Genomic DNA, 12,266 nt, shown 5'->3' on the forward strand with positions numbered 1-12,266 from the left:
AGTATAATTCTTAGAGGCCATAAAGTGAGTGAGTTATTACTCCATCAATACTTTATGGAGACAGACACAAGTGATATTTCCACTGCTACCCAAATTTAGATTTAAAAGCCGCTTTGCTATGGAAAAACACATCATTTACCTCATCTACAGCACCCCTGGCTCATTCCTAATCGAAACATGATCCATTGTCACCCTGCCGTTTTCTGAGCGCATTTGTTACCGCTGTCGGATGCGAGGCTTTCTTATCCCTGAAATCTTTTAGGACTCAACAAAAACTGATTTATTTTTCAGGTTGACTGCACTGGGGGAGATTTTTAAATTATGCAATAGCTTTTGAGTGTATTTCATTTGACTTTAGGATGTAAAACTCAACACTGTGTATGTGTGTGTGTGTGTGTGTGTGGGGGGGGGGGGGGGGGGGGGGCTCAATTGTGGCTATGTGAGGAAAAAAAAAGACTGTGGGGTTTTCAGGTGACAGATCGCTCATGCTGTCAAATTATTTCTCCAGCAGAAGTATACACCTCTTGAGGCATCACAGCATTTACTGTGCGTTATAGCTGCTCTATGAAATTATGGTGACTCAGCTGTGTAAGATGCATACAGTCTATTTAGGATATAATGGCTTTCAGCAGAATCCCCATAAAACCAAGAAGACAAATTCTCTTGGGGTTTTTTGTCCTTTAAAACAGTAATTTAATTAAATTTAAAACAGTGTTGTACATCTCCAGATGCTGTGTGATATTAGTCTTCTTCTCGCCTCATGTTTCCACTGTAGACTATCAAAGCACAAAAGTGATGAAAGCTATCACATAAAACGATCCAGAAGCTGAACCATGAAATACATTACAGCCAACAGCTTCTCGTTCCTAAAATTATGGGTTAAAAATGCATCGCAGACATAGCTCTTGTTTCCCCATCAGTGACAAGTGCAGTAATTTGTTTTCATGAGCTTGGAAGGGGAAACATTTTTCTCCATTGAGTGCAAATAATCTTTGGCAATATGTCATTAAACTCTGTATTTCCATATTTATGGTGTTTAAACATGCTAGCAAGTCTTTTAACTGCCTAATTGATTGTGTATTCTTGTGTGCGTATGTATGTGTGTGCGCTTTTTATCAGCTCCCTCAGTAGTTCCCATAATGCACCAAGTGAGCTCAACAAGTCGCAGTTTCTCGTTGTCATGGCCACCGCCCGAACAGCCCAATGGAATTATCCTCGACTACGAGATACGATACTATGACAAGGTAGGTGGGATGATAAATGTCTGTGTTTGTCTCTGTGTCTGTGCTTTTTGGTGCTATAGTCGCTGGCAGTAACTCATTAGTCAATAAAGCAGGCAAATCAATATCAACTTCATCAGAGTCATCCATTACTGCTACTGAAGACCAGCAGGATTCTCACTTCTGCACAAACACCTCAGCCATTAACAACTTGAATAAAAGTAACACCAACCTTTTTGGTAAAACTACACGTATAGTTCTGTGCAAAAAATTATGAGCCACTACTGCGTACTTTATATTTTGCTTCCAAGAAACCCAAAAGTTCTTGTAATTTTTAAAAATGGTCCTCAGATGCTTTCCTTTTTCTCTGAACACTGTTTTTTCACTCATTTTTAGTCCAGTCCTTATACCTGACCATTTTTAGAGAAATGAATAGCACCTAATTAAAGGCATTAACCAGTGTTGTGTCTACACATAACAGACAACTTATCAAAAAAACCATTTTTAATTTTATCTTTAGGCACTGTGTTACCAGCAACCTGTCACAAAACAGACACTTTGATAGGCATAAAATAATATTTTTGTACTAACAAGGTGATTGTCAAAGAGATATTAGCTAAAAACTTGGCATGTGACAACACGTGTGCAGTGTGTCGTTGAAACATTTGAGGAAACTGGACAAACAGAAGACAGAAGGAGTGTCAGATCTTAAGAAACAGGAAAAAATCCAGCAAAGATCTAATCAGAGAAATGCTTCTTCCTCTTCAGCTGATCCATTAGCAGTTCACTGAAGCCTCATCAGAAATGGTGTCGGTGGAAGAGTGGCTTTCAATTATCCAAAATTGAGGATGCTGCCATCTGTAAGACATGAGCTGTGTCTTAGGCTACGTTCACACTGCAGGCGAAAGCGCACCAAATCCGATTTTTTTTGACCCTATGCGACCCATATCCGATCATGGTATGACAGTGTGAACGGCACAAATCCGATATTTTCAAATCCGATCTGGGTCACTTTCGTATGTGGTACTGAATCCGATACATATCCGATGTTTTAGATGTTTCCTAGCAAAATATAGACTTACACACAGCACTGCACTTTCTGCTTTTTTACTAGGGGCTCTTAATGGTTTCACATATGTTACAGTGTCCGCTGTCACTAATAGTGTTCTATTGTTTGCTGGGTGTGAGATCATTTCCTAGATTTATCTTCCTCAGCTCACTGTGGTGATGTAGAGTTCAAGTTCCCATCTTCATCAACAATTAAGCATTCATTATAAACACACATCAGGAGCTCACAGAAGTGTTGTTGCTAGGTAGATATCGTATGTGCTACCTTATGTTTCCAGATTCAGTCCCTTGGAAAACACAAAAAACAGCAAACAAAAAACAAAAAAAAACATGTTACTGAAAGAAATTAGATGTGTTTAATATTAATAAGGAGGAGAGGCTGATAGCAATCTTAAAATATTCATCAAAAAAAGAATAGTTAGGTACTACATCATCAATATAAAAATCCCAGACTATCCAGGAGTTTAAGAAAATAAGGGGGTAGGATAACTCCAGGCAGCGGAGGGAAGAGAACCAGTTTTTAAAATTTAATAATTGAATTTTTTTCATCCATCAAAGAGAAGCTTCAAACGTGTATTGGGTATGGCGATAATTTATACAGGCATGATGTTATGTTTTTAATACTTGACAGAAGACTACGGGCTGTCGGGTAGTTTCATAGACTCCTTGAGAACATCCATCCATGTTCCCCTATCCTCCAAATACGCAAAAACAGCAGCAGACACGGTGACAAATGTTTCTGAACGTGTCTGTTCTCCATCATATCGTTCAAGAAATAATAATCACTCAGTACTGCCGTTTTTGTAATACCGTTGTTATTAAATATTTCTTGTCATTTAGTATGAAAACTACAGCTTGATAAAAATCATCATCACTGGGTTTGGTGGCTGATCAACATGGCAATTATTTCAGGACAGCTGAAGGCAGAAACCTGTCAGCATATTTCTACAATTTATAGCTCTTATAAATGATGTATTTTTGTCTCGCACTCGTGCTGAATGCCTATTCATGTATCATCTTTTATGCAATATTATTTCCTAATAAGTCAGGATTGATCTTAGAGCTACGATGCATATTTAATGGGGCCTGCAGCCATACTGACAGGGTTTTACAGTGATGTAGAGCCTTTCTTTTTTCAACCACACATAAATTGTTGATCGTATTTGTGCAGGAAGGATGAGTGTCCATTCATTAACAACTGGCTTTAAAAAGCTGTTTTCAGACAATGAGGCCTCACTCCAACTCAGCGTTTCACTGAATCGAACACGAACAAAGGGAGTAGTTTGGGCTGCTGCAGCTTTGTTATCGGTAACATGCAATATAAGATCAAATTAGGATTTGTGAAGATGAAAATTAAATCAACCATTAGGCTAATCAGAAACAGTAAGAGCTCATGCTGATCTTGGGAGTCTCAAGCAGCTAATTCTTTAGTCTTTACTGAAAACTTTAGAAGACAAATGGACAGTAATTTAGACAAATTTCCCCAAAACCTTTCCAGCTATTCCGATCCTAGCTGAAATATTAAATATCTAGGTAGCCACACAAGACGACGATATCTTTTGTTGCTGTTTTACAGGAAAATATTCATTGGCAGTCATGTATACAGCTCTGATGCATTTATTCAATTTACTGCTCATGTTGTTTTGTCTGTTCCAAAGTCTGCGAGGCGGGATATCATAGTGTTTGTAGACTGCAGCCGCTAATATTTCTCTATTGTTTGCTGAGTAAGATGGTGTCCTAGATTCATCCCCTCAGCATTCTCTGTTGCTGTGGGCTTCAGGTCTCTCCGTGGACCTCAGTACATGCCCGAAGTCAGCACAGAGCACTGATATTACATAGTTACCTTTATCTTAAAAGGGCAAAGCCTTTCACCCCAGAGAGATAGAGTCTACCACAGAAAAGAGAACAAGAAGCGTCCGTTCTTCCAGGCCAGAGTGTTGAGGATTTCTGTTCCAGGCAGGCAAGGCTGAAGGAAAATGATCGATATTCAAAATGATCCTTTGTAGCTTTCTTTTACTCCTATTGTTCCTGTTTCGCAAAGGCCAGAAATGTGCTCGGAGAGAAGAACCACTTGTGTCCGTTAGCTGAACTCTTTGGAAGTTTTCTTTATTCTTCCCTACCCTGACCCTCTGAGTTATACTGAGAATAAAAGGAAACTCCTAGTCTCAGTACTTGATCTCCTGCACAAGAGGGATGCCCACACTCTCCATCTATCATTTCTTTAGGCCAGGTCAAGTTAGTCCAGACATTCTTCTCCTTAGCAATGTCTCCTAGCACATCCTGAGGGATCCAGAGGCATTCCAGTACCACATCAGATATACATAAAATCCTTTCACAAAGTCAGAGTCTACCCTAGGGTCTTCTACATGATACACATGCCCTGAACATCTCCAAAGGGAGGCACCCTGAAGTCAACCTTATGAAATGCCTGAACCACTTTAGCTTTTTAGATATAAAGGAGCACCAGCTCTATTCTGTTCTCCCTCAGGATTGATTGAACTATTTCTAAAGTTTAAGCTCAACCACCCTATAGAAGAAATTATTTTTAGTTGGTTATAACTGTATTTTTGTTTCTGGAATAAAGTTTATTATTGTGAGTAATTTTTCAGATAAAAGCAACCAGAAACCTGCTTCTCCCTTTAGGAATATGAAGGTTGTTGTGGTGGAGGGGTTATTAATCCAAAGGAGGTGAACAAAACAAGGTCATTGCTGCCACCTGTAACAAAACCTTGGAGGGGAACCTCCACAACCAAAGTAGTGCTTTGGCATGTAGAGTCCAGAAGAGCAGGAGACTCACCAGTGCCTATCTCACCACTGTAGAGACATGTCCTGGAGTTGGATTCATTTTTAGGATTTGGACCTTGCCATGCTGATCATGTGAACTTCCATGTATATATATACTGCTTCACAAAAAGGAAAACCTTTTTAAAAAACCCAAAACAGGAATGGTTTTAAAGGTGGAGGCCACTGACATTTTTTCTCTCCCCGTCTTTTCTGACAATCTTTTGCACTAGTTTGGTTAGGGTCAGTCACCGGTGGCATGAGGTGACACCTGGACCCCACAGAGGTTCCAAAGGTAGTTCAATTCCTCTAGGATTGGACATCAATACATGGCATCGCCAAGAGGTTTGCTCTGTCTCTCAACACAGTCTCAAGAGCATGGAGGAGATTCCAGGACACAGACAGCTACTCCAGGAGAAATGGACAGGACTGTAATAGATTCTTAACCCATCAGTAGGGCCGATATCTGCTCCTTTGTGCAAGGAGGAACAGGATGAGCACTGCCAGAGCTACAAAATAAACCTCCAGCAGGACACTGGTGTGAATGTCTCTGACCAAATATCAGAAACAAACTACATGAGGCTAGCCTGATGTCCTCTAGTGGGCTCTGTGCTCACTGCCCGACACTGTGGCATCTGCCAGAACACCAGAATATGCCTTTGACAGATAAGAGCCGGTTTACCCTGAGCACATGTGACAGACGTGAAGGGGTCTGGAGAACAAATGAAGACCGTTCGCTCAGCATGACAGGTTTGGCGGTGAGTCAGTGATTGTGGGGTGAGGCATATCCACAGAGGGGCGCAGAGACCTCTACAGGATCGGCAACAATACACTGGCACACTGTGAAATCCACTGTCAGACCCTACACTGGTGCAGTGGGTCCTGGTTTCCTCCTGTTGCACAATAATGCCTGACCTCATGTGGCAGAAGTTTGCAGACAGTTTGTGGAAGATAAAGGAGTTCATACTGACCGACTCCCATGCTCGCCTGACCTAAATCCAATAGGACACGTCTGGACACGTCTGGGACGTTATGTTTCAGTTCATCAGACACTGCCAGGTTGCACCACAGACTGTCCAGGACCTCAGTGATGCCCTGGTCCAGATCTAGGAGGAGATGCCCCAGGACACCATCTGTGGTCTCATTAGGAGCATGCCCCGATGCTGTCAGGCATGTACATAAGAACATACAAACCATTGAGTGCCATGTTGAGTGGCTGGGATGAATTTTGTAAAATGGGCTGGTCTGCCACATACTTTTCTTCACTTGGATTTACAAAGGTGTCTTTGAATTAGGCCCTCTGTATGTTTGTAATTTTCATTTCCATCAAACAATGTAACATCCCTTCATTCCTAACACATTACCCAATCAGTATAGATATGCAGGCAGCATGATTTTTTCCCCCATTGAGATCAGATCTACATTCTGATTAGTTTAATTTTTTCGAGCAGCGTAGATACTTCTAGCTTTGTGATCAGATTTCCATTCTGTGGATGCACTCCAGATATGAAGCAGTTTCTTGTGCAGACAGAATATTATTTACCCTTCTGGAGTCAGTGTTTTGCAAAAGAGATCACAATATGAATGCCTTGCTGCAGCGTTGATAACAGCGTTACTCCAGCTTTTGTAATGTAGAATAGTGGAAGATCATTTAATCTTGTTAACCGATTCACTCAAAAGCAGAAACACTAAACCACCAATTTATCCCCTCAGTGGGTGTTTTTCAAAGCTCCTACCAGTCTTCTGTGAGGCTGTCTTACTGAAGCAATCAAGCCGTCAGCTGCCTGTAGTGGACGAGGTCCTAATTTGTATGAACCAGGAGACTATGGAACAAAAGACTTCATAGTCTAGTTTGAATAGCGAATGTCAGAGCAGAGGCACCAATGTAAGCCTCTGATTCAGTGGTAAAACATGCAGGTTCTGATTGCTTTCCTATCAAAGAAGTTGCTCTAGGAAAGAAAATTGCGAAGAGAAAGGGAAATTGCGACAGCATATCTCGTCTTTGTAATTCTGCAAATAGGAAGCAATGCATTTCGAGACTCCGAGTTAAACTACTCCCATATCTATCACCCAAAGGTAAATATAAGAATGTCCTCATCTTTTTTTGAAGCAGAGCCAACAGCTGCAAAAACAGACAGACTTTTGCTGCGGACAGATTAAAAACAAAGAGTGAAGCACCTACAAGGGATTGTGTAACATACACCAAACAGAGCGCGTGCCTCCTCGGCCACGGATCACATTTCATTCCCCACCATCCTCCATTCCTTCGCACAAGATCTGAAGAAAATTGTTTTTGGCATTTTTTGGAATACCACTGCTTCTCCCTGTGCTCATTTTTTTCTTTTTAATACACACTGTCAGCGAGTTGGTACTTCCATAACTCATTGAAACTCTCAACTGTGAGCGCAAGTACAAACTTTAAATGCCCAGTACTCTTGTCAACTGTTTTTCTTATCTATTCTCTTTGATGAAAACACTCATGCGCAGCCCTAAAGTCCGTGGCTTCAGAGAACTTGCTCAGAGATTCCAATTTTCCAGGGCTGTCAACTTCGCAGGGCTGCACAAGGACAACTGAAAACGTGTGTTTGAATCTTTCCTTTTTATTTTTATGGATACTGCTGCTGCTTTTTAAGTCTTAATGTGGCACTAATGCAACCATTTGTCATTACATAACTAAAAATCAGTACCTATTACTTCAAGGTTTGCTTTCCAACATATGTGGAATTAATGCTTTTTATAATTGCACTTAATTGTATTGTTAGTTTTGAATTAATTAGTGTAATCATTTGTGATGCCTTATTAACAGTTTTAAAGACAGGTATTTTTCAGCAGCATGTACCTTTATTTTTATCTTGTCTTTTTCTAGCTGGTTAACTGTTAGCATTAGCTCTCACCCTGTTCCTACCTTGTCTTCTGTCACACCAACCCTCTGCATGTTCTCGTTCACTACACCTGTGAATCTTGCAGCTCCATCTTCAACATCCTTTTCCCAGTACATCCACTATCCCTCCTCCATTTCTAATGTTGTCCCTCCTGCTCACTCCCAATTAAAATCTCAACATCTTCAACTCTGCCACCTCCTGCTCCACCACTCGCCTTTTCTAAACCATACACCATAGCAGGTCTCACTACTGTCTCTTAAACCTCACTAATTCTTATACAAAACTTTCATTTAGACTCCTGCCGATTCAGTGTCTCTTATCTATAATGGGCATTAGACGACACGCTGATTTTTCTTTTAGGAATAAAGGAGAGATTCCGTAAGCTCGGTGAGGGTGACTCATCTCTGATAAACGAAAACCATTTATATCATTTTCATTTCATCTGTCGTTCAAATGTAAAATGTTTCATGTTTCTCCAGGGTAGGACTGGCTGTATTTCAAACATTATCCGGAAGCACAGAACCGGATAATAGTTGTTTCAAGTGGGATTCATGGTACTGCGTCTGTCATCTGTTTGCGTAGGTGTTTGGCTACGCAGAGTACAGGATTATGCTATGCAGTCTACGTGGGCTTGCTTACATACAGCAAGAAAATAACCAACAGTATGTAGATGTTGCTGATGCTATGCATCGGTTGAATGCTGGATTCAAACGCTGGCCTGAACAGTAAAGGGGGCCCACAAAGTCATGAAAAGATCAATAAAGCACAGACAAAGACTGTAGTAAACAAATGTGTTAGAATTTCAAGAACAGTCTACAGCAATGTTCCCTCTAATTTTTCATGTGTCTGAGCGAACACACAAACTCCCTGAGCGGCCCCTTAGACCACTGTGAGCAACATCAGACGTGTACTGTGGTCACGCCAGCATCGAATCCATCCAAGTTACATGGTTTATTAAAATAATCAAATTACAGCATTTACATTTATGTTTGACTACTTTTAATTAAGTGCTTTAGCCCACTTACAATGAAAATTATAAAAAATCTTGTTCATGACCTGTGTAGTATGTTAACACTGTTGGAAGTAAAAATAACTTGAACTCCAATAAAGCTCTGACTTGTATTATGAGTCTGTGGTCTGGGAGAGAGTCCTGTAACTCTCTCTCTGCAAAATACAGTATATAATGACCAATGTTGGGCAATTAATTATATAGTTACTTCTTCAAAAAAGTAACTGAGTTATGCAAACAACAAAGTTTTTTTTAAATAAACATTTCAAACTATTTACAGAACAATCAGCTGTTCTGCATCAAATCTGATGCCACACAAATTATTTGTGCCACTCCAAAAAATAATTTCTGTCCACTATGAGATAAAGGAGAACATCAAAACCCGGTTCCCTGCAGGCCTGACAACAGGAGATGTATCACTGCTGTAACACCTGTAACATTCAGTAGTTGCCTCATTGTTCTGACACACACAACAAAACTATTGACTACACTACACACTAACTACACAAGATTTGCGCTAAATGTCGCAAATCTCTCATCTCAAAACACCGCCGTCACTCCTAAAACTTCCCCCCTTCCTAAACAACTAAATGCCATGTTGCCATGTCATTTTTTTTGATTGGTCGACATGGTATTTTTTTGGATGAATAGGAAAGGGTGGGGGGTTTTTGGTTTTGTTTTTGCTCACGGTGTTTTCCTTATAAAATGCTGTTTTTTACCGTTTCTTACCAAAGTAAATATAAACAACGATAGTATTCAGGAAAAACAAACATTGAATATATTTTTTTATCATAACTCTGGTTTTACGTGGCCGATCAACACAATTTAAAAACTGGTAGAAAGTCCACATTTTTTCCGTCAACTTCCGTCTGTCCTGCTCACATCTCCAGTGGTTGTACACGTTGCCATTAACTCCACATCAGCCTCGCCGCTTTGCTAGCTAAAACACCGGTGTCGGCACATAAGGATGCTGCCGTAGCCTGTCAACGACGCTGATTAACTGCCTATATACGAATATGAATCGCATAAGGTGGCTTTGTTCTAATCCGATGTGCGAGCAGCCAGTCACTTACTGACTAACACTGCAAAACAGAATTGTTAAAGTTTTATTTTCAATTCAGGTTAGATTTTTTTTTTTTTTTTTTTTAATTTGTGCGCAACGCAGATTTTCTGTGCGCAGAGACCGTGCCACCAGTGCGCAATTGCGCACGCACGCAGCTTAGAGGGAACATTGGTCTACAGGTATGGGCAGGAAGGGCTCAGTAGGTCGAGTGGAAGGTCGGGGGTTCGAATCCACTGAACGGCTACCATGAGGTACCCCTGAGCAAGGTACCGTCCCCACACACCGCTGCCGACTGCTTAGGTGAATAGGTTGAATGCAGGGGTTTCTCAACTTGGGGATCAATAAAGTACACTCTACAGACCTGTTGCTCAGCATATTTTTGACACTGCCTCCTGTTGTCAGCAGACAGCTACTACATGTAGACAAGAGTCTGCAAAGCTGTGCATTGGCTGTTTCTTTCACAGTCTTTTACTCTACATACACAGCGTTGTCACTGAGGCATCATCAAAAAATAAATAAATAACAGGAAGAGCACAGTAGCCCTATCTCCATATGGAGCACTCACCGCTCCTCTTATTCTCACAGTTTTGGTATCAGCAAAGTTCCAGGAAAGATGGAGAGCAGGGAGAGAAGAGGAGGTCGAGATTCTGCCTCTCGCAGGGCAATTAAAGTGAGCTGAGGACACGGTGAGAAGTAGGGCTCTCACTGAGAGATGTACTGCAGCTGTGGTCTGACAGCCACAGATAAAACCCTTAGTCAAAATCATGACAGTGACTTTACTCTAAGTCAGCCTTATTTGCTGCTGCTTTTACTTCAATATCATTTAACGCAGAAGCCAATTCAGTCGCTGCGTTTCACACCACGGAGCAGTCGGCCACATAAAGACTAATTTTAGCACATATTTGAAAGTGAAGATGTCCCCGGGGAGTAGTTTGATAAGCCTGCAGAGAGAGGACAGGTTTTTCTTACCAGACAGCTGTACTCTACCTCCTGCTCTGGCAGTTTATTGTCATTTCTCCACCTTCTCTCGCCCCCCCCATCCTCCCCACCCGCACCTTCCTTTTCCACTCCCACTCTATAGATAATGAGGTTTTAATGTAGTAGATTTGATATGGTGCAAGAAGGCTGGATTTTTCCCCATTACTTATCTCTGGCTACCAGGCCTTCCCAGATGGGCTGCCCCCTAACCTCTTCATTCTGGGAAACATAGAGCCACCCTCATCCTCCCTCCCCCCCACCCACACACACACCTTCAAATTCAAACTTCACCCCCAACACAATACCCCATTTCTCTGTCCACTTGCAAATATAACGCATTCTTTTCAAGCCTTTAACACTTGTCCTTGCGTTATGTCCTAATTACGAGAAAGCAATTAGCGGCGTCCGCCTTTATATATGTTAATAAGAGAAATCAGTATATAAGATGACATGAATGAAGGTAATAAGTACTATATGATATCGCATATCGGAAAAGTAAACAGGCCCTACAGCAACAAAGGGGGCTGATGATCGGGGGATGAGTGTTGGTTATGAAAGATTACGATAATAAAAACAATCATCTTTAACCCTCTTTCATCCGTTCCATCTTCTGGTAGCCGTCCCTGCTTTTTCATCTGCTTTTCCCTCAATTTCTTCCTACTCTTTTCCCTCCTGACCTGTCCTGTTCATCACCACCGTCATCTCTCTTCCTCTCATCTTTGCTATGCTTTTGACCCCCTCCACCCTACCACCCTTCATCCTCACTGCATGCTTCCCTTCCTCTACTTTCATGCCATCACCACATTATACCTGCCATTCTCTCCAGACTCCATTTCAAATTAACTGCAGTGAAGCTTTTTTTTTTTTTTATCTGAAAGAAATTGACTGAAGACAGGAAGTCTAGAAGGCAGACAGAGAAAGATAGCAGTGCAAGGTGGTGGTCTTTGGTTTATTGGAGTGGCCTGATAGGTCTCCTACCTAATTCAGTCCAGAAGAAGAAATGGAAGGAGTGAAGACCAAATACTCACCTGTCTCTGAGGGTAATAGCTAATTAACTGCATTGTGACAGAAATACCTATATATGCAGGGAATGAAGGGGGGTGGGGTTAAAAGGGGTGAAAACGTAACTGGAAGATATATGAGGGGAAGGAGCATCATATGAGGCAAAAACTGGGGGTTTAGAAATGTTAACGATAGTAAGCTTGAAAAAGCCTGAACAACATTTGTTCTCATGTGGCAATATTCTGTGTTACCACACCAAGAAA

At 41.2% G+C, this 12,266-nt stretch overlaps 1 protein-coding gene across 1 annotated transcript in view; it reads left to right on the forward strand.

Annotated features, from left to right (window-relative positions):
• LOC102794561 (ephrin type-B receptor 1-like) overlaps positions 1-12,266 on the forward strand; it is a 120,668-nt gene that overhangs the window by 68,644 nt on the left and 39,758 nt on the right. The window contains exon 9 of the mRNA XM_006804012.3: positions 1,120-1,244. Within this exon, the coding sequence (XP_006804075.2) occupies positions 1,120-1,244 (125 nt within the window). The remainder of the gene's footprint in view (positions 1-1,119; positions 1,245-12,266) is intronic.

This window comes from Neolamprologus brichardi, chromosome 17 (genome assembly GCF_056152115.1).
Source record: "Neolamprologus brichardi isolate AB-2024 chromosome 17, ASM5615211v1, whole genome shotgun sequence".
Lineage (NCBI taxonomy): Eukaryota > Metazoa > Chordata > Actinopteri > Cichliformes > Cichlidae > Neolamprologus > Neolamprologus brichardi.